Source organism: Empidonax traillii, unplaced genomic scaffold (assembly GCF_003031625.1).
Source record: "Empidonax traillii isolate 1590-97213 ecotype Southwest subspecies unplaced genomic scaffold, ASM303162v1 scaffold62:size2133460, whole genome shotgun sequence".
NCBI classification, from domain to species: Eukaryota; Metazoa; Chordata; class Aves; order Passeriformes; family Tyrannidae; genus Empidonax; species Empidonax traillii.
This window is the reverse complement of record NW_020955255.1, coordinates 1,561,221-1,584,684: the sequence shown is the minus strand read 5'-3', so window position 1 is coordinate 1,584,684 and position 23,464 is coordinate 1,561,221. Positions and strand designations below refer to the sequence as shown.

Here is a 23,464-nt window from a genome sequence, read left to right as displayed (position 1 = left end):
GCAGTTATCTTGGAAGGATGTTGCTCTGCTGTAGTCCACCTTAAAAGTTCCACCATAAAAATGCAGAAATATGGGGGGAGTATAAGTAAGCAGCTACCTGCATTTCTTTCATTTAGAAAAAAAAGGGGAAAGCTACCGCTAATTTCGCCATGTTGGGTTAAGCGATTCATTTCAAAGCAGCAAACTGCAGGTGGCAGAGTCAGGTACACTTCCAGCAGCTCCCACAACTCCTGCTGTTGTTCTCTCAACACCAGGAGAAATTCTCAGTGTTTACACTCTAGCGTAAACACCCCAGGAAAAAAAAAAAAACAAAAAAACAAAAAAAACCCCAACAAATTGGAACATGACAGCTAGAAAGTTAACGTGGGTTGCAGATACATCTGCAGTAATTTCTAAAATTAATTATTTTACCTAAAAATAAGTTATTATGAACTAAAAAATGCAGGTTGAAACGGGTTATCCTGCATATGTTTGTATTTAGTTAGACCAACTGAAACAGTAGCACCTTTAACACTTTAAACACTCCCACTAGGAATTTCTACAGGCATTAGTCTAATGCACTTCAATTATTTTTCCATTATTTCTGCTTTATTTCTCTTTGCAATTTAAAAATATCAGAGGAAACGTGGTCAAAGCAGTTGTTTTTGTAATTAATCTGGCAGGCCTTGCAGGGAGTGTGCGCTGGGGGGAGGGGGAAGAAAACTTCAGAATTTAACACAAACTAACTGCTCTAATTTCTGTTTACAGTTTTAAGTCTATACCTATAAGAGTACACATGACACTATACAAATAATGCAGATAATTAAGCAATTCCAAACACCTCAAGTAGACTGAAGTGAGGTTTACATTCAACATAGTGTTTAGGCAAGTTTCTTCTGTTCCCACATATAATTCCCATGGCTATAAAGCTACTTTGCAATTCCACCTTGCAATTAAGGCAAAACAAGCCACATAACCTTCCCTCCTTTTAACAAGTGTGATATCTATTTATATCGAGACAGATATTTTCATATTATTTAAAAGACATGCCTCTTTTAAGTCTGCTAGCTTCAAAGACAACTTTAAGTAGCATGATGTGTTAGACCTGTTCCAGTGGCAAGTCCACGCTTTTAAAGCTGTATTATTTCAGAGATGTTGCCTTTTTTTTTTTGTACAAGCAGTACAATAATACCACCACTCTAAAAATTATAAAAGTGATGACAAAGTGTTCCTGAATTGGAAAAACTTGAGAGAAACTTTTGCTGTAAAGCCGTGGCATAACGAAAACTGAGCAGCCTAGTTCAGCAGGCACCTTTTCCTGATAAATATTAGCCCTTATGTCCGTTCCTCCTGTGTTACAAGGCAGATGGGGAAAAGTTTCCCTCCCAGAACACATGCCTTTCATTACTGAGAAGTGTTTCATATTTCTTCAGGAGACTCTGGTTTTGAAAATGAAAAGCGTCCACCAACTTTGCTATAAACGCCTCCAGACTCCTCCGGCTCAGAGCGAGCCACTGCCAGCCCCGACGGAAAAAAAAAAAAAAAAAAAAAAAAAAAAAAAAAAAAAAAAAAAAAAAAAAAAAAAAAAAAAAAAAAAAAAGGAAGGTAACGAAGAAAAGGGGCCACGTCGCTGGGGGGTCGAGGGCAGGGCCGCCCCCGGTGTCCCGGGCGGGGGTCAGCGCTCGGCCCTGCCCGCCGCAGTGCCCGCCAGCCCGCACAGCCCCGCCGCAGGTAGCGGGGCAGGGCGGGGGTGGGCGCTCGGGGAACCGCCCGGCACCACGCCGGGCAGCGCCGGGCGGGGCTCGGGGGCTCGGAGGGGCCAGACCCGCACCGGCAGAGGGAGCGGAGCGCCGGGCCCCTCTGGCCGCCCCCCGCTGCCCCGGCCGCTCACCGCCGCCCTGCCCCACACGCTCGCCCACGGCTCCTCCCGGCGGCGATAGGCGACACCCCCTCCCCGTCCCGTCCCGGCGCGTCCCCGCTCCCCCCGCGGCCCTTACCCGAGAGAGGCTGCCGAGCGCAGGCAGCAGCCGGGCCGGGCCCCGCGGGCCGTGGCGCGGCCGCCCCGCTGCCCATGGAGCGCGCTCACCTCCCCTCCCCTCCCCGCCGCGCGCCCCGCGCCCCGCCCCCGGCATCGCCCCCGCCCCGCCATTGGCTCGTCCCGCCCCGGGGGCGGGGCCGCGCGCGGGACACGCGCCCTCGGCGCGCGCGGAGCCCGGGGCGCGAGGGGCGGCGAGTGGACAATGGCGGCGCGGGCGCGGCGGGGACGGGACGGGACGGGACGGGACGGAGCGACCCTCGGAGCCCGCCCCGGCGACCTCTCCGTCCGCCCGCAGCGCCCGCCCGGCCCGCGCCTCCCGCGGGGAGCGGAGACCGACCGCACCTTGGGCGTGCGGGCAAAGCTCGTGGAAAGGAGTTGCGCAGGAGCAACAAGTGTACACAAAACAAGCTTCAGAAGCGAGGAAAAGCCCAAACTCAAGTTACGTGGTGTTTGGCAAAACAGCATTTGCTTTTAAGTGACTTGCCCAATAAGAAACAAAAGCACTGTGGCAAGGAGAATGTGTTTCTCGTGCTCAACCTCCCACGCTTTCTACTCCTGAATCCAGTTTGTCGTTCGTTGTACAGCTTCCAGTATTGTTTCGAGTGAGAAATGTGTGCGTGCACAGACACACACAGTTTGCTTTCTACTGTACTCAGCCTGCTTTTATTCCTGGACAAACTGTTGGAAAATCGAAATATAACAACATCAGACAATGCCTGCAGGATGGGAGTGGATTCAGCTATCCAGACAGCCCAAATTTTGCCATAATGCAGATACCTGCACAGCTTTCTGCTTGAGGAGAATTTGGAAAAGCAGATATTTGCATTATCATCATGCAGAAATTCAAATAGTTCCCAGTGACACAAGGACCTTTAGACCTCAGTACAGACTTCTCTTACGTCATTTCACAGTGACTGATGGCAGCAGTAGTTTTTCCATCTTCCAGAGGCAGGGACTACAGACCCACAATTTCTTCCTCATTATTAAAAGGCCATTTAAATTCAGCAACCTCAGATCCAATGCCCAAGTTCTGGAATGGGACATACTTTCAATAAAGTATCAAAGCTCTCAGTATCTAATTTTTAGCCCAGTTCCTCTACTCTACCAGTTTCAGGCTTTACATATGGAATTTCCCCATCCTTGCATCCTTTCTGCAGCCATTCCAGCACACTACCCATGCAAGATTTTGTGTTAGAGCACCAGTGTTCTCCTTTGTTCATCCTTCCTCTCCATATTTGCCGTATTTTATTCTTTTGGGAGAATTTTGTTCAATTTCTTTTGGAATTTATTAAACCTGAAACTAAGCAACCAAACTAAAACAAGTTGTGACATTTCTTACCCCTAGTGTCAATGCTAAGTACTGTTCAATACCTTTTCTTCACCTTGAAAAAATCCTAAATAAAGTGTGATGTAAATTCAGAAATTTACAGTGTTATAAATTCTTTAAGTTTCTAAAAAAAGCAAACAAAGAAAACAATACCCCGAGCTTCAAAAAGATTTTGATCATTCAGGTAATTGGTCCTGCAGATGTCAAATTCAGGCCAGAGTAAACAATTGTAAACTAATTAAATGTGAAAGCAAGGAATTGTGGCAGGGATTGTGAGTTAAATAGTGCAATCAGCAATCATATCATCAGAAAAAGCATTAAAGGTTTATTGTGGGAAAAGTCATTGAAACCATTAGATAAGTGTTTACCGGCAACAAAAAAAGATAAACAAGAAATTCCACCTATACTTACCAATAGATAGAATACAAAGCAACGGACACTATTTGGTCTGCCAAATCTTGTTTAAAAGAAAAGCGTGTAGCTATAGCAGACTGTCTTGTCCTTAGAGACACTCCTCTTGAAAACAGAAGGGACTTCATCTTACCATAAGTACACCATCCCCAGGCCCATTTTAGAAAATGCTAGGAAGAATAAACTGAGCCCTTCCAAGTACATACCCAGCTCTAATCTTTTCACTGTTTCTGAAGTAGACGTACACTTCATTATGCTTCAGCCCCTCCATGTGTTATTCTTGTCTCTCTCATCTCAGCTCCCACATAAGCTAACCTGTGTCCATACAAGAATTCAGCAAATGTATTGGTGAATTATTTGCAAAAAACCAAAAACAAAACCAAAAAAACCCTCACCAATCCCAGATGTCAAACTGAAAGTGACAAAGAAATAGAAATACTAGGATAACATATTTTTGTGCTTTTGAAATATTTTTTCAGTTACTTTTGATTTGAAACATAAAAGTGTTCTTCATTGTGGGAGGCCTAGCTTTTGAAAAAAGGATTTGAGCCCACATCTGCCACATTATGGGAATGTTAAATGAAGTTTTGGGTTTTCCTCAAAGTAAAACAACAAACAATTGTCCTTTTGCATTTTCGTTTTTCAGAGCTTTTTTCCTCCCCATTTTCAGTTTGGCTGCCAAATTGAATACAGGGTCCTCTGCATTCCCCCTGAATCAAATCTAGCACAAAACAGCTGCAACCATGTCCCAGACTGCATAGGGTTGATTACCTCCTAAACTGCCTTGGAAAATATTACATGAAAGAGAAATGGAATTTACAGATCTACTTTCAAGAAAATAAGGCTTGCATAAAAGGCCCTGTGTACATCACAGGTTGCAACTTTTGCTGCAGCAGATAAACTGGAAGGAGGATTAAGGGTCTGACAGCTGCTGTATGTTGGTCATCCTTTACTAGTTTACAAGGCTAACGCCCCTTTTTGAGCCAAGTGTAATCTACAGCATCACTATTGCAGGCTTCAGGGCATTAACAGAAGCTGAGCAGGTGAAATGTTCCTTAAGGAACATTTTTCTGCACTTTATCCAACTATCATAGTTTGCTTGGAACAAACAATCATTTTTTTCACTGAACAGTTAGGCAACTAGGGAAGACTGGGGCAATAAAAATAGTACAGTCTCAAGAAGAGACTGTAGTCTCCAAGAAGAGACACCAAAATTGAATTTGTTTTCATTAAAAATGCTGATTTTTCCTGAGAGCAGCCACTGCAATCACTAACTCATTAAGAGCTACTTGTATGATTCTTTTAACATGTTTTTTTTCCTGATAGAGCATGTGTACACAGTAAAATAAAAGCAATAGCACATATCTGTTACAATAAAAAAGACAAACCAACAAAAAAGCAAACTCCAAGTACATTTCTTCCTTCTTAGTGCTGAACAGTACTTTACTCACACAAAAAGTCAGTTTGAAATCCAAAGAAGTACCTGTATGATGAAAGCTGCTCTACCTTGCAGCTTGCAATTACTGTTAAGAAAAGAAACATTTCTAGTCTGCAGCATTAATGTAACTAGAACTGGGAAGGTGACTTTAGTTGAGGAATGAATTTCAAAATACTGTCTATATTCTATGTATTTGCAGAAGTGCCAGATATTCTAGACTAGTTGGAAGACATAAATTATGAGTATATAGCTTGCTGTGAGTGATAAGCATTTGATACAGAGCTGGATTTTTGTTGTTAACAGCCAAGTCTGCAAGGGGAGTAGCAGCAAGGACCTCGATCCTGGCCACACACTGAGCATGACTTTAAATAATTTTTAACAAACTACTTAGAGAGGTAACTTGGTAGAAATTTCCACCCTCTGCTTACATTCCAGTAAGCAGCATTCTGATCTCAAGAAGTATTTCCATAAACCATTTATTTTTAAGAATTTATATACAGGCTCCTGCAAAAGTCCAACATAATCTGTATATCAGAAAACCATTAAAGACTCAGCTTCTGTTAAAGGAAATAATGTGATATTTTTGCTAAAACAAAACTTTGCCCACTGCTAAAGTTTAAGTTTTAATGAATAGTCTGAAAATTATTTTTATAAAGTCTGAGAAAACTCAGAAAGTTGATCCCCCAACCCCACTGCATCTACTGATAATTTATAAAAGATTTATTTTTTTTTTACAAGATCTGCTGTCTGGTTGTAGAAAATACCACCCACATACCTGAGAAACCATCAAGATATAAAATTCATGCACCCTTCCTAGAACATCTTACATTTCAGTCAGTGCACCAAATGCCCCTAGGGGAGCTACGTGGGTGAAACTGCAGCAGCCACTATGCACTGGAATGAACCTGCAGAGGCAACTGATAGAAAACAGGAGCAGCCCGTGTCCTGCAGACGTGCTTCTCTCACCATCTCTCTTCTCACAGCCGTCTCTCAGTCCTAATCTTCAAGGCAGACCACAAAACACTTCAAAAGATGAGCAAGGGAAATGAAATTTATAGCTTTAGCAGGTATTAAAAAATGTATTTTTTGTTTAATGGCTCATTGCAATTCACCCCCAAGATACGTCCCTCCATGCTTTTTAATATGATGAATGAGGCCTTTTTTCTATTGGAGATAATCACTCAATCACCTCTCCCCTTGCCAGTAGTCCTCTTATCCACTAATCTCTCCTCTATTTTACAATTATTGCCTGTTTTTTTTCTCAGATGACCTAGCTGGTTTTTAGCTTAATGCAGAGCCGTTATTCTCAAACCTGATGCCCCCAAATTGTTGACTTTTTCTTTTCAGTTAGTTCAACTGATCTAATTTAAAACTCATTCCCCGCTCTTCCCTATTTTTACATGGCATCCTGCCCTGCTCAGGATGAGCTACATAACATCCTAAATTATTTCTCAAAAATTATGCAAGGCTGGAAGCATGATGAGAGAAATGCAACTGGACACAGAACAACTCCATTTGCTAATCCTCCAGGGAAAAGGATTGCCACTGGCATGGGCAGCACCCCATTTCCTAACTTTTAACAAGCAGTTTCTTAAAAAACTTCCACCTTAACTAGCAATTGCCAAGGAGAACAGTGGGTGGTGAGGAATGAGAGGAAAGACTGCATGAAGGAAACAACTTCCAGAATGTTCGCAGCTTGCCAAACACGCTATTAACCAACAGTAATTACGGCACAGCGACCTGCTGCTCTGGGAGCCAGGAGGCCTGAAGCTAACCTGGCTCGGTTAGCCCCACCTGCCCTACCGGTACCAGCAGGATTTAAGGGAGAGAAAGCCCAACAATTAAGGGTTAGCAGAGAAACAGCCTGTTTCTACAGGGAACAGGAGGTTTGGCTGGGAACCCCTTGTTGGTGGTATCTTGCCAAAGGCTGTCAGCCGGGCGCTGTTGGTCTGATGTGCTCTGGGCAGCCGGGCTACTGCCTGCCAGCCGAGAGAGGTGGTAAGGAAAACTGTCGTGATGGATTTGCCTTGCAGGAGAAGGGGGTTGTGATGCAGCTTCTGTTGGCTTTGTGATTTGAATTAAGGGTTGGAAGTAGATTATACGCTACAGAGACAGTGTCACCCAGTTTCTGAAAGCCTTCGTGGTGCCGGGCCTGCAGGGTGCTGGGGAGGGCTCTTGCTGTTGGCTGGGTTTCTGTCTCACTGCTCTGAAGCATAGGAGGTCCTTCTGAGAGCACTGATTGTTGCTGCTCTCAGCCTTAAAGCAAAAATTCATTTATATGTTCTTGACAGGTTTAAGTAAGTAGAGTGTTTGATGAACAAGGTTAAAAAAAATAGCGTGGCTAGAAACTTTTCCTTCCCCCAAAACTTGACTAATTATTAACAAAACAGTTAAGTAAATTCAAATGTAGCAAATAAACCCTGTAATCCTCCATAGTTTCAGGAGGATTTAACATTTAACATACACTGTTCTCTCTGGCAAAGAACAATTGTTAGAGGGAAAATGGAGTGTACTTCAGGTTGGGAGAGCAGGTAAGGTCCTTAAGTAGCAATCAAATGCACTACATGTGGTTAAGTGGTTTCTATTTCCAGATCTATGCTTTTGCCTCTTACTTCCTTCTTCTGCCACTGATGTTGTTCCAATCCAGACCAGACAAAATGATCTGGGTTAAAAGAACCCTTATGGTTAAAGGTCTTGCATTTCACTTGGATCATTTTGCCAACACAGCGAGCACGGCTTGCCTTGATGCTGGCAAACTGAAGTGTAGGGAGCTGTAACCTCACAACCTGCTTTAGGGGAAGCTGGAATAGTTTTTCTCATTGTGGTTTAGATGGCTTTCTGTGCTAGTCTCAGGGACTCTACTTGGCTTCCGTATGCAGTTTTGTTGCCAGGATTCATATTTTTATGTTGGAGCCTAGACAAAAAAAGCAAGATTCAGCTAAAGATCAGCACTGTTGATACCTCAGCTGTTACGCAGTTCGTGCAGGAAGAAACTGTTTCATAGTCAGATTTTACGTCAATTTAACTGTTTCAGGTACAATTATGTATGTGTTCTAGGCAATTTTTTTCCCAGCTTGGTGGCAGGGGGGAAAGAAAACACACACAAGAAGAGTTAAACCAAAGCTATTTCTAGCTGCTTTTAATTATATAAGAAAAACGCTGTCTTTTACTGCAGTAAGATATTCTCAGTATATGTATCCTCATAATAAAGTAAGTGAACCTTATTTAATGAGCGTAATTAAAGCACAAAGCTGGCTGATTTTGGCTGCTAGGGACAATTGAGCTAATCACAGTGAAACTGAAGCGTCCTCACTCTGTGTTGTTACAACAGATATATCTGAACTGTGCTGAGGGAGTGCTCAGATACTGTGAGGGAAAGGTGATGAACTGCATTCTCCTGTGTGTAACTAATGGCCACTATTTGGTATTTCAGGACCAAAAAGAACTGGAAAATAAAGGTTATTCTCATCAGTACAGAGCAAGGTATACTCTACCCTTACTAAAGCTCATAGATAATTAAGCTCTGTGCCAAAGTAGAGCTATGTGATTACTCTCCTTCTAACTACAGAGACAGCATCTGACCATAATATTAGCAAGGCTAGGAAAACATAATCCAGCTATAATGTATGGCTGAGCTGAAGCTTTACTGAATTTCATATGCTGGTCACATTACCTGAGGAAGTAATTTTTGCACAAGGAGCTCATTCTGTAGTTTTCACCTTGGACTTTAGAACCTGAATATCTCGGTCAAGTTCTTTCTAACATCTTCTTACCAAATTAGGTATTACAGTCTGCTTTGTGATAGAGTAGTTTTAATCACCTGTATTAACTGAGGTCTTTAAAATGACATCACACTTTATTGAGCACTAGTGTGCATATATATGCTAGAGGGTATAATATTGTTCAATGAAATTGCTAAAGTGATTATTATGTGTTCATAGGTTTTGAAAGTACAGTGCTATTGCCTAGGTCTTTTGTGTCAGTGAATGCAGATCAGTTTCCTGAGGCAATATTGTCATGAGAATTTTGTAGCATGTCTCTAGACTAGCATCAGGAGAGGGCTCTGCTCCCACTCCTGCATAGCAGTTTACATAACTCATTGGTGGTGTTTCTCATCTAAAAAAATCTGCTCTCTCTGTCACTGACAAACATGAAAGCTTCTTGATCATGAATAAGAGTTTCAAACAAAGGTTCTGGGAGAAGACTCACTACTCTCACTGGGCTCTTGTACCCATCAGTATTTAGTTTCTTTCAAACTATTAGATCTTCACTCAGGTGATGTAATTACAAACAGAGGAAAGAAACATCTGCCACGCAGTTGTGAGACTTGACCATGTGAACAGATCTCACACAAATAAGTGCGAATAGAAAACATACAGGTATGGGCCCTCTGAAGGTGAGCAAGTTACTAAACACTCTGACATGTCTTTGAGTATGCTAATGCCTGAATTACTCTACAGAAGCTTCAGTAAAAATAGTGTACTCTGTACAGTTGTAGATGCTTGATCCCAAGAACAATTCCTGAGTGGCTCAGCTTTGGTGCAGCACCTGAATTCCTGACTGGGATTTCCTGCTGACCTTAACTGCTCTTTGCTCAGGGCACAGGTTGTTCAGCTGTCCTATAATGAGGCTCTTAAATCTTCTCATTCACAGTACAGGGAGGTAGATGCCTAATGCAGAATTCCCTGCAGGCCATGGGCTGGGACAAGTGTTATAGCCCATCAGTCTCTCACTGGACTTGGCCCAAAAATTCCTAATCCAACACCAACAGTGGTTTGTCTGTTTTGTTTCCTGTTTTTGCTTTAAATAGTAATGATGAATCTGATTAGCTGCATGATAGCAGATGCTATGGCAATATAATATTTGAATAACAGATGTGAGAACAAACTCTGGCCTTGTTTTAAATGACATGTTATTTTATATTATTTATCATTTTTTTGTGTAATGGAAGCCAGGTTTTTGCTCTTCCAGAAACTCTTTACTGAATAATGTGTACAAAATCAGGACCATTATTATTTTATGCATATATATAAACCTGAGAAAATATAATTGTTGTATCTAAGAGAGCAGTATATACTTTGAAAGATGATACTAATCAAAGAAGGGTTAAAGTAATAGAACTGATCTATTTCTGTCCTTTTGCCTAGGTAAAATAATCCAACATGATACTTGCAGCAACAACAAGTAAAAGGACTCAAAAACTGAGTCTTAGAGGTTTCTTTTAAGAGCCAATTTTAGGCAACAGGCACACATGGGGATTCCCTGAGAGTACCCCAGCTTGCCCCATGATTCACAAAGATGGGATGCCTCTGGGAGGAGGCTTAGGCCTCATGCCAGGTCAAGGTGACTGCAGGTAGTCCTTTTGCTTTGGTAGGCACTGCTGGTAGTGCTCTGGGAAGAGCAGTCTAAGTAGGTACAAGCCTACAGAGATGAAAATTCCGTTCTTCTAGAACCAGAGGTCTTTATTAAAGGCAGTCCACAAATCTGGGGTGGTTCCCTCCTTGTCACCCTCCTGCTGTTGTGTGGAGCAGCTTTGGAGACCATCCCCTTCAGACAGATAGCCTCCAGTTCAAGATGCAGCCGTGAAGCAGCATATAATCAAGAAAGCCACACTGGCAATCTTCTTTAGTGTAGGAATGTGACTCCAGTGTTGCTGGAGCATTTGCCGTCTAATTTCAGTAACTTCTTCCAACCAATAGAAAAATCTGAGACAGGCTTGGCTGCCAAGCATTACAGGCTTTGAAGTCCTCTGGCAGGTAAAAGCTGTATGTCAGTGACCTACAAAAACATCAAAAGGGATTTCAGAGAATGCTTTTGCAAGGGCTGGAAGCTGAAAATCTAAAAGAAAATCCTCAGAGATAACGCTAAAAGACTTCAAAGCTAGGAGATGTGCAGAAAATCAGCAACACTGGTCACAATCAGACAGAGAAACAAAAATTTTCTCTGACGAGTAGAAATTGGAAAGGAAATAAAAGGGAGAAATATGTACTGCTTTTTATGGTCACATGTGTACATGTACTTTATAAGCAACAGCTATCTTGTCTTCAAAGTATATTTACTGCTACGCTCAGAATATAGACATAGACAGTTAGTGCCTCAAAAGGAAACTAATAATTGACATCCCTATTTATCTTTTTACTCACATACCTAAAGGTACTGTAGAATGATTTCTTTTTAATAACATAGTTTATCACAGTGTAGCAAGTATGTAAGAGTGAAAGACACCACCATTAAAGATTGGGTCCTTCACATAACCTGCCAGCATCCATGTGTGACTGAAAATACTCAAAAGTGAAGGCATTAATGTAGGAAATTTCTTCAGCTATGCATTAAACTCAATAGTATAAGGTATTTTTTAAATAATCTCTGATACTTTATCTCTTAAGCAAGGATTTTTCATCAGTAAAAACCTGAGAACATAGAATTTACACAGAAGGAACTCTGGGACTGGAAACAGATAAGGCTTCAAAATAAGAATCTTACTCTGGGTAAGACCAAGAGTCCAGTAGAACCAGTATCCTTCTTCTCATAACAGCCATGAATGAATGCTTAGGAGAGATATGGAATGTTGGACAGGAATATATTCCTGAGCTTGCAGCCATTTGCAGCTGAGAAACTTCCTGAGCCAAGCATGACTTCTGTATATCTAGTAATTCTCAGTGAATTCCTCTCCCATGTACTTGTGTCATCCTCTCCTGACACTAAATTTTTAGCAAACACAAGAAACTGTAGCAGGGAGAGTTCCCAGCTTTACAAACACACACTGCAAATAATTACTCTTTTTTTTTTTTTTCTTACCTCTCTCACTGCTTTTGATATCTGAGTCACATCTACTGTACTGAGATTCATTCTGGGTTTCTGAATCTGGTTCCTGCCACAAAACCTGCTCTGTGAAGACAGGCTCTATTGGAACAAGCTGCAGGAATGGGTCTTCCATCAATGCCACTGTGTAACAAGTGAAATGAATTGGAAAAGAGAAGGAAATAGCAGCAGCATATGGTCTTGAACATCAAAATGACCACAGGAAGACGTGTTCAAAATGCATTATAACATACTTGTGTGTGCTCTCTGAGGTTTACCCTGGTGCCAGAGTGCACAGGGCTGTAGTTAAAATTCCACTGATTTTTTTTTTCCCTTTTTGTGAGGTTCTGTTTTCAATTTTCAGTGTGCAGTAGCAGTGTTACCAAATATGGGAGAATCTGCAGCCACTCTGGACCTGCATCTCTGCACTGGGAATGCATAACATAAATGGATTTTTTTTAATTTACTTTTTTTTTTGTTTGTTTTGTTTTTTTTGTTATTCCAATGGTAAAGCATCGATTTCCTGTAGCCTCCAATATGGACAGAGAAGCTTACAGGCAAACGATAAGGTAGATCAGATTTTTCCTGCTTTGCATCCATGCAATTTAAAAAGAGAAAGAAGCTGTGAAAAGGAATGCTGTTGAATATATAAGATACAGTAAGAAGGGTGAAAAGGGTTAAGCTGTTCAGATCACCTGCTTAACATCCAACATAAAACCTTTTCTTTTTTTTTTTTTTTTCCCCTCCCTCCAGGAGGAAAATAAACAGTTCCCTTTTCCTTAGGGTGTTAGCAAGCCCTAACAAGGAAAAGCAGGACACATTCCTTCCTTCCTGCCTTTATAACCAGTCACTGAATTGCTCCCAACACATTCCAGATCTGGTAGGATAACTTAATTGTCTTCACCTGGAGGCCACTGCCTGAATTCCTGTCAGTTAATATTGCACCTCTGGAGTGAGACACTACGATTTCTTTCTGATGAAAGTGGGTTAAGCACCCAGCCCCATGGTCATGAGCAATTTCATAGGTTCATTCACATATGAAGATTTATGAGTTTCTTGGGTGTAACTGTGCCTATAAAAGTTCGAGTCTTTAAGTGTCATCAAACATAATTACTGCCTAAAGACTTAGAACAGATATGAGGAAGATGAAGAACTGTTTATTGTAAAAAGTTGTGGTTATGAGTGAAATTTTTTGCTTCCTTACAATAAAAGGTCTGAATGGAGAAGGGAGTGTTGCTGGTTTGTTTTCACTAGTGGTGAAAAAGGTACATTTCTGTAACAATTCATGATCAGGTGTGCAGTGTTATTCCACAAGGCAGCTGAAATTTTGCAAAGCTATTCAGACAATAAATAATTCTTGTCACAAAACATTGTCAACCAGTATTCTGGGTCATAATTTCTCATTTCTATAGTTACCATTGACACAGAATATCAAGAGGAGGCTCAAGATTAAAATCCTAAATTACTAGTAAACCAAGAAATGTATACCTTTTTCCAACTAGACAGTTAGACAAGCAACATTAAAATATGTGAGTGTATGGACTCAAAACAATTAGTTCGTCCTTCTTATGCACTTGTTCTATTCCTACCATATTTTATGGAATAGAATTGAAAACAGTTGTTTCCCTGAAAATAATTTTTCTTTGTGTAAAGAACCTTATTATACCACAGGAAAGGAATGGAATACCTGTTTCTCAGGTGTCTTGTACCAATATGCTTCTTCATTAATCCCAAAACTACTGAAACATTACCCAAAGTAGACCAACATTAGGCTGGTTTACTACTATGATAGCAGAAGGAATATACTCAATTAATCTTTGGAAAATCAAACAAAAAGAGATCTGTAGATTATTAGCTCCATATTTGGACTACTAAAATTATTTCTGAACAATTTGTTTTACAGGTATTCCATAAAATTAAAGTTACAAAGACAAAGAGGGCTATGCTGTTTCATTAGCATTAAGTCCCTACTGTACAGATGTTCATTTTAACTGTGATTAGTCCACAGACAGTCACCCCTAATACATATATGAGATTTGGGAATGAAGATCAGATGAGTAGAGATAAAGAAAATGGCAAACCCATTGACAGAATTTAAATTATCTGTCAAATGTAGATATTGCCAGCCATTAAGTGTACACCAGAATTCCCTTTAGCATTTTATTTTTCTAACTTAACTCAAGCAGCAGCTGAGTCACGCACAAAGCTAACCCTGTGGCACCATCCTGTGGCACACCTGGCACTTGCACGGCTCTCGACTGCTCTTCCAGCTGCTGTTCCCTGCCTGTGGCTGTCCCACCGACAGTGGTGGAGCAGAGGATAGTCTGGAGCTTTAGTTCCATGTCTCTTTCTGTGGCTAAATATCACATTGGCTACTCTAGCAAAGTTTCACCTTGTTCATGGGAAAGTGGTTTGAATGGAAGGGAGTTTCCCCTACTCTCCTAAAGCTGATTCAAATGTACTGGTATATAAATACAAATTTATAGTATGATAAATACAAATAAAATATAGAATTGGGAGATATGTATGTGAAGAAATACTCTGATAGGCTGCAAATATTTGTTCAATAATTATGAAAAAAAAATTAGAATAAGATGTCTGTGGGATCGGTTCTGTGAGAAATATTTCCAGTACAGTCAGGGTGGTATCTAACTGGAGAACTGGCAGCACAGCATCTGACTGTAAAAGGGGACAGAAGTGATTCGTGTCTGAGAAGTCCCTGAATTTGAGTTGTCTGCAATAATTTAAAGCAAATAGTGAAGTGGTGAATAAGCAGAATACACAAGATTATACTTGACTTAGCTGGACTTTCCTCAAAAATAATTTAAGGAAATTCATTGATTTTCTAGGCAAAGACAATGGGACACACTTTATGGAAGTGAACCTTAATAAAGGACATTATATGGTGCCACTCAGAAATTTATTAAGTTGGGACAGCTGATAATTTTAATGCTGAATCCAATATAGTTATTAGTGACCTTATATAAATGGTATCAGTGCTCTGTTGACAAAAAAAAAAAATAAAAAAAATAGAAGATATTATTAATATCCTGCAATAAAAAATAGTTGATTCCAAGAAGTGGAAGTATTGCACGATGTTGGAGGAGACTATGTAGCTTTAAGGCAAATCTTAGATCACTGTAATCCTTATTCTCACGTTTGTTCCACTCTTCTAATAGCTCTCTTGCAACTTGTTGCTGTTTTACTGAAATACAGCAAATTCCAAGAGCAAAAAAAGCAAAATTATCCTTAAAATATTAGCACTATGTTCACAGTAGAATTGCACTTTGTATTCAAAAAAAAGATTTCGAATTTTTGGAGAAGAACCTTAAGGTTAGTTTGGATCATTATGTGAAGGTTTGGAAGATGAATTAAAGTTTATTGAACCAGTGAGGTACTGCTTATGTGATCACAAATGAATCAAATAAATTTAGAGTCTAAGACTTGCTACTGTGAATGAGAGGTTCCATTATCCACCTCTAGAAATTCTCAGGAACAACCATTATGACTTCAAATTGCATTTGTAAAAACCTCCCCCTTTTCTCTTTCCTCCTTTGTAGACTTTTGTTGCTCATTTCAACCTTCTTTTCTGAGATTTCAATGACTACTTTGCTTTTCTCCTTCATCCAGTGAAGGAGTCAGTGCTCTCCCTTCCCTAAGGTCGCACGTTATTCAGGCATGCAATCTTCTCCTCATAGATATTCCCCTCTCAGCAGCAGAGGCTGTGGTTGTGCTACATTGCTACACAAGTCTTATTTCTGTTAGGAACAAAAGCTGCAGTTTTTCCTTACTGAGATGATCTTGAAAGAAGTAGAGACTTCTGTTTCTTAACATGTGAAGGTCCTCCTGTAATTGGAACAATCGCTTTAAGCTGTGAGATGGGAAAGAGGAGGAGCCTGTTGAGCACCCATCTGAGAAATGGCAATTTCAACGGTGCCTGAATTAAACTTGCAAAATGTACCTGCAAGAACGACTCAGTACTTGCATGTCTTGATCTCTTGCCTACTTTTAGCAATTCACCCTCCTCTTCTGCCAGACTGCAGGCCTTCTTGGACAGAAAGGTGTTTCAAAAACACAATCCAGACAACACAACTGCTCTGCTTCTCATTTACCCTGATAGTTAAGTGAGTCAAGCCCTATGATTTGCAATTTCAGATTACAAAAAGAAATATATAAGGTTAAAAATTACAACACAGGTGTTTCTAAAAGCAAAATATTTGGCACAACTAAGTATAGGGAAATAATTAGGAATAATAAGTTGTGGTTTTTTTCCTTAGTTATACACAACTTTTAGAGTTTTGGTCCATATTTAGTATTTGGTTAGTTCTGCTGCCTGTTTATGCTATTCCCATCAAGTTAGTGTGAAATAAATTAGCATGTGAACATTCAGTGCATTAACTAAGCTGTGATAATAACACGGAAACATGTCTTTACTTGTGGTAAAAACTCACTCTCATTTCAGATAACAGGGCAATTGGCAGCTGAGTTTTGACTTGGAATGATGTAATTTGGACAATTATTTACTTAATAGTTAAAGTGTGTATCTTCTATTTATATGTTCTGCATTAAGATGGACTGTGTGGGTTCAGCCTTGACGAGCTGGAGCAAAGAATCCTGCTCTACCTTATAAACTGTGCCTTAGCTGGCAGGCAGAGGGGATGAGCTTTCAGATGTGGCTTAGGGTGTAGCTCTATGTAGGAAGGAACAGAGAATTTTCTCACGTTGGTTAGAGACATGCAAGTTTACCCCTTAAGGCTGAAGAGTAATATTTTTCTTCCTTCTGCTAGAACATGATAACACTTGACTGTTTATTTTTTTCCTATGAAAGAAACATTATTTTCTGTATCAAAAAAGGAAAAAGTGTGCCTATGAATCTGTGTATTTATGTATATACACACATGTACACATAACAGAAACTTTCACCATTTTTCCTAAAACATGTAAAACACTGGCCTTATAGCACAAAGGCAACTATCCTAATGAGTATCACATTGTACAGCTATGTCCATTAGATCTCCTGATAAATTCAGTTTAAAATTTTAATTTCCAGTTGACATGAGCTAGACTAAAAAGCCCTGTAAGCAGCAAGATGTAATATTAATAAATTAGTAGCAAGAATTATTAACACATATTAATAGCAATACATAATATTAGCAAGTAGTAGTAATAGTAATAACATGTAGTAGTAACATCCTTTCTTTAAAAACAACAAAAAAGAAAAGTAGAATGCCAGCAGCCTCTTTCTATATATATTCATGGAGAGGAGCTTCATATTTCTTTAAAACTTTACTATTTTCTTACCATTCTTCAGGGATCTGTTTTTTTGCCTTCTCTACTGCTTTGATTCTATGCTAGTTTAACAAAACCCCATTTTTCATATTTCCGAATTTTACTCCTTCAATGACACATTTCGTTACCTATTCTGCAATACACTAGGATTGTATCTCTTCCTGCTTGTTCCGTGCAACTAAAAGGTTCACTATGTTTCCCTGGCCGCCTTCATTCCTCTTGTTCTATATCATCTTTGCTAAAGACCATCTGGATGATCCTGAAGGTATCCTCCAGCCTTGTTTTTTATGGTTTTATGATCGTTAATCAACAAAAAGATCTAAAGTCTTTCTTCTGTTTCCTTTTCCTTCCAACTTTTAATGTGTTAGATAACTCAGGGGCAGCATCCTACAGTGATTCTGTGACAGAGTTAAAGTGGTAGTTCAGATCATTTTATCAGCATTTATCTGCCTTAGCCATAGCACTGTCATTCTTTTTTTCACCTGCCTCATATGCTGTGTCTCAAAATTTTTGTAATATATGACAGAGCAGACCTGTAGGCAACAGCCTACTTACCTGTACAATCAGGATCCAGTACAGGTTCATGCAAGAAGGGAAGTGGGGGTGGTTAGTCTGGAGAAAAGAAGGCTGAGAAGAGACCTAATCACTCTCTACAGCTATCTGAAAGGAGGTTGTAGCCAGGTGTGCATTGGTCTCTCCTCCCAAGTAACAAGTGGTAGGCTGAGAGGAAATGGCCTCAAGATATACCTACCAGGGCAGGTTTAGATGAGATATTAGGAAAAAATTCTTCACCAAAAGATCTGTCAAGCATTGGAACAGGCTGCCCAGAGAAGTAGTGGAGTCACCATCCTCGGATGCGGAGAAAAATATGTAGATGTGGCACTTAGGGACATGGTTTAGTGGTGGACTTGGCAGTGCTGGGTTAACAGCTGGACTCGATCTTAAAGGTCTTTTCCAACCTAAATGGTTTTATGATTCTAAGAACTGAACTTGAACTCCTACCATGATTCCCCCATTATGCCTTCTCTCAGCCCTTTTTATCTCCAGTCAGTTAGCTCTAAATCCCTCCTTTATGTTTTGCTCATAGCTCTCAGTCACTCTCTTGTTTTGCAATACATATCCACTCTGCTTTTCTTGTCTAATGATTTAATTCCCTCCTAATACCAGAATCATTGTTCAGACCACGTAATCTCCTTGTTCAATTGGTCTCTAGGTCCTTCCACTGCCTTCCCGACCCAAGGGGGCTCAGACTCCTTTTCTAAATACCATCTTGCTAAGCCACCACTCCAGTTTCTGTAGCCCTTCTTCAGTGATTTCTTGTCAAGCCATTTATTTCTCTTCCAGTCTCTGTCTTGCCTCATCCTAATGCATTCCTTTCACTTCTAACCTGGTTTTATCTTCTTGCATTCAAATCAGTGGGATAATTCTTAAAGTCAGAAACTGTTACCTATCTTCAGTCCCCATTTTGAACTGCATTTTGGTGTAAAACACCCACTGCAGGAAAAGTCCTTGAGCCTGCACAGTATTTGATCGACAGCTGACTGCTCAGTCAGTATGGAGGAAGGCTGCAGAGACTTGGATAACAGGATCTGTAAGGCTGGATAACAGGATCTGTAAGGAAGTGAATGTTGCGTGGTTGCTCTGCAGAGTGATGCAGTCTGCTTTAGCAGCAGAAGCTGTGAGGGATGGGAAAGTACCAAAGGATAGGATCTCCAGCCCTGTTGGCAGCCTAAAGCCAAGACTTGTTACAGAAGGCATACGAATCTATTTTTGAAAAGTCAGTAATTTGGCAGTGTGAAGGAATAAGTGAAAAAATTATTCAATAATGCTACGTGGATAACATATGTGACTTGTTATTAGTGTATAAGAGCAAGCCATTAGACTCCTGGAATGTTCAGTGCCTCTGACATGGTTAATCAGAAGGGCTCCTATAATAATCACCAACTTGTGAAACAATGGGTGGAGACAGGACTTTGATTTTAGAAATCCACTTCAAGTTACGACATTGCTCCTCCATCTTCTTTCTTCAGCTGGTGATTGTGTAGCAAAATGGTAATTGAATCTGTGTGTTAATAAATGCAAAGTATTGCATACAGAGGAGAAATTCTAATTCTACTTTAATTCTCAGAGAAAGATCTGAGCTATATTGACTCAAAACAATGATTATCACTTGCCAAGGATAGGAGTTTAGTGTGTAACATGCACTTTATATTAAACAGTTTGAAAGTCCCTGTAGTGAGAGGAAGTAGAAGATTTCAGTTTCCAGGAATATGCCAATAGGGAGAAGAGTTTTGAGGAGTTTAAAATTGGACTCTCACTACTGATCTTGACAGTGATTAACTAAGCAAAGAGATCTGCACATAGAATGTATTAAAAGCCTTGTTCTGTTACATTCTCATTCTTTCTACATTACCAATGTTAAAACCAAATTATATTTGTTTAAAGAACACATCACCACAATATGTATTTGTGGGCATAGCTCCTGGAAAAGAGAAGGATGGGCCTGATGAAGTTATTATGGTTTAAACCTAATGTCTGATATGTCCTGACCAAATACGAGCGATATGATTCCTTTTTTGAATAGTTTTAACAATTCAAGCTTCATCACCTAAAATAAGAAGGAACCATAGCATTAACAGTGATGATGACATAGCTTTTCAAAAGTTGTATCTTTCATATAAGCTAGTGTCTGCCAAATTCAACTCTGCATTGCAAAGCATGGTGATAAAATACAAGTACCTAAAAGCTTTTTACATTTTATTAATATATTGAAAGTAATTTATTTTTCTGTTGCTTCATTCTGGGAAATAATTGGACCATATTGCCATGACATATTTTATTAAATCTAAGCTGAGACTGAAAATTTATGCACACTTTCAGTTTGCATCATTATAAATCAGCAAATATATTAATCAACAAAGATATAAGCAGCTGAAAAACACTACTTATAAGGGAATTATGAGGCAATCACAATAAAAGAATTAGAGCTCTACCTAGGAAATAGAAATTAGTTGTAAATCTATTTTAAATGCTTTCGTTTAAATTGCTGAATTTATTACATTCAGATATCCAACTTGACAACTTGACTTTGCAAGGATCCATGATACTGTTCATGAATTTCTTTTCTGTAAAATGTTCCTTAAAAATTTTTCAGTTTTCTCACTTTTTGATGAAAAACTAAACAACATTTTAAACCATACATTATTCTATGTATAGTAAGGCTCCTGATCTCCTATTTATGTATCTAATTAAACAATACTTGAGACAAGCTAGAAATAAATGTTGAGCAGTGAAATACCTTGACTTTCAGATCACCAAAAGCTATAAAGATCAAACTGAGCTCTGATCCACTTCAGGAAAAAAACTGAACAAGCTAAACAGGAACATCTAGTTTCAGTTACCATTTTTCTACCCACTCACCTAGTCCAAACAAGGTAGGCAAGAGAAGCTCAAAATGCCAGCTGTTCAGAAATGCAGAGTGCTGCGTTTTGGAGGAAAATCTAGTTCTGTATTTTACACAGATTGTCCAACGAAATTAACTCACAAAAGGAATGTCAGCATTCTAAGCATCAACATGAACAGCTCAGTTGAGACAACTTTCTGTCAGAAAGAAAAGTCAGAACCAGAAGCCAACTAACAAGGAAAGCAAATGAAAACTGAATTCTTAGTACAAATCAGTTGTCTTCTTTCATCTGAAATACCAGTGTGTTTTCTGCACCATCAGCATATGAGTAATTATAATACCTAATGACAACAAAAACTAGAATGGGTGTCAAACAACATACTTTAGAACTAATCAGTGTGTAAATGTTTGAAATTAGAATAAAATCCACTAGGAAAGCAGATACGTGGAGTCTATACTGTCTCTAAGAGTATCTGTTACTATCCATGTACAGAGAGAAGACCACATAATTTCTGAGTCTGATCTAATAATGGTAATTCCTATGCACTTTTGCATTTTCACCTAGAATTATAAATTTATGAGCTGTGATTATAGAAAATGATCAGTCATCTTGTATTTTGGAAAGGTCTGAGGTATTAAGTAGAGGTAAGTGTTGTTTTTATAGAGGATAGATCTCAGTCCTGTCAGAAAACCCAGATGTATAAAGCAAAAATACGGTCAGAAATCAAGGAATTGCATGAAGGAGACTCGTGTATAGCAATTAAACTCTTTTAGGATATGGTGTCACTTAATAAAAATTAGGAAAAGTACCTCTATCCCCATAGACTGGGAAAGTGAAGCAGTAATGGCACAGAAAGTCTGCAAGCACCAATATATTTAAAAGCCAATGCTCTGTACATCCTAAGATCCCTAATACTTTTTTTCCTATACACCACTTATCCTCTTTTGCCCACACTATCCCCCTATTTTACTTACTGCTCAGAAAGACTACTTTCTCACATCTTAAATTCCTGTAACACCCCGATCATCTGAGGGCAAGCAGGAGGTAAGAAAAGGGCAAGAACAACAAGAGAAAACAGGAGGCACAAAGAAATGGAAGCATGTCTTCTCTCTGTGTTCTGTAGATCAAAGAAAGTTTATATCCATTTCAATTTCACCCTGTAGGCCCCACTCTGAAGATCAAACCTGTCTTATAATCAGCATATGTTTCATGGAGGTGGAGGCTTATGGGTGTTGAGTGGCTGATACCCTATCCACACTACTTCACCTGCACTGGAGTTTGAAGTGCTGTGAAGTGACTCTACACATAATGATACCATTTTGCAGATATAAGTTGTATTAATGAGGCTGTCATTGGGAATAATCTGTATCATTATTCATATACCCACATTTGCACATACATGAACTGATAAATGATAAAATGTAGCTCAACTTCAGATGTGTAACTTCCTTCTGTTAAAAATCAACCAACAAAGTTAATACTCTGATACAGCACTCCAGTAGAATGAAAAAACCTTATCACTTAATGCTGATGACTGCATTAACAGAGAAGTTCATTAATTTCTCTGCAAACCATGCCAGATTCTACAACTAAGAGATATAACTAGAAGATAACACAGATTTCACAAAAGAGACCACATCAATTCCTGGAACTTTCCTTCTTGCTCCACTAGTTATTAAGTTTTCAATATCATTACTTAACATTAAACAAGTGAATAATCCTACCAAATTGATATGGACTGAAAAATTAAGCAAATCTAAGTCTATGGAATGGAGTCCAGCACTACACAAATCACCTTCAAACTAATATACACAATACACAGTTTGCATCTTACAGTTTACCTCAACTTACATAAAGTAATCTCATTCTTCTGCCACCTTTCACAACATTTGTAAATTGTTCTCCATGATATTAATATATGTTACATTGGACCTACAATAAACAACAAGATTTTTCATTTAGTTATTAGATGACATGTTCTCAGAATATAGTTGGGTGTTGTATGCCAAGTGCCAACAGCAAATAATACAGGTTCTTCCTGTTCTGGGAGAAACCAAATCAGAGCATCTTATTTGGTAACCTAGACTCCATTAAAAAAATGTATTCACATAACTACTAGTAAAACAAAATATTTCCTCCATAACAATTTCTGATATTTCTGACTTTGACTCAAGGGTCTAAAATCAAGATTGGCTGAGGACATGAACTGAGAATCTGAACTGTTTAGGAATTTTATTACTGCTTCTTATTAATCAGACTTTGTTTTTTAAATTGGGATATGGAAGAACTGCTTATGAAGATAACACTGCTTACTTAACACTTCAGACACAGGACCACAGCCTAACCCTTGATGTTATGTTTCAGGCTTTAATAGTAAATATGCATCTTTCTTCCTACAGGCTTCAGCCTTCCAGAGTGCACTTTCTCATTTAAATAGCTTGCTTTCTATGGATGTTCCTACATAGCTAGTAGAAGTTTTAAAAGGACAGTTGTCAGTTTGACCTTGCTTTTTCAGAGAAACTACACACAGTATTACTAAGACAGGTGACAGAGATGCTACTCTTTGTTTCTTCCAAGCTACTGTTCCACCTCTAGGTTTTACATTGGAGATACATTTGAATTAATGTCGCTCTTATCTGCTACCTTGGAAAAGCCTCACAGTTGACTAGTACCAAGAATACGAAGAAAGCAAGATGGCTGCAACGTATAAAGCATGGAAATGCAGCAGATCTCAAATTCAAAACAAAAAAAAAAAAAAAAAAAAAAAAAAAAAAAAA

General features: G+C 39.4%; 2 protein-coding genes and 1 long non-coding RNA gene across 8 annotated transcripts in view; 1 reads left to right on the top strand and 2 right to left on the bottom strand.

Moving 5' to 3' along the window:
• The window catches only part of ARHGAP29 (Rho GTPase activating protein 29), a 50,845-nt gene extending 48,842 nt beyond the window's left edge, over positions 1 to 2,003 (bottom strand). For 3 of the 6 annotated variants that reach the window (XM_027879958.1, XM_027879957.1, XM_027879959.1), the window contains exon 1: positions 1,292 to 1,510. The gene's annotated coding sequence lies outside the window, so the exon portion shown is untranslated. Of the gene's footprint in view, positions 1 to 1,291; positions 1,511 to 1,976 lie in introns of those variants that run through there. The other 3 variants (XM_027879954.1, XM_027879956.1, XM_027879955.1) reach the window with 2 other exon arrangements.
• Positions 2,004 to 7,680: 5,677 nt separating this feature from the next.
• Positions 7,681 to 23,464, top strand: part of ABCD3 (ATP binding cassette subfamily D member 3) — a 43,802-nt gene continuing 28,018 nt past the window's right edge. The window contains exon 1 of the mRNA XM_027879952.1: positions 7,681 to 7,724. Coding sequence (XP_027735753.1) covers positions 7,696 to 7,724 — 29 coding nt within the window. The 5' untranslated portion in view covers positions 7,681 to 7,695. The remainder of the gene's footprint in view (positions 7,725 to 23,464) is intronic.
• The window catches only part of LOC114055624, a 15,352-nt gene continuing 1,985 nt past the window's right edge, over positions 10,098 to 23,464 (bottom strand). Inside the window, exon 2 of the long non-coding RNA XR_003570784.1 lies at positions 10,098 to 10,971. This is a non-coding gene — a long non-coding RNA (uncharacterized LOC114055624). The remainder of the gene's footprint in view (positions 10,972 to 23,464) is intronic.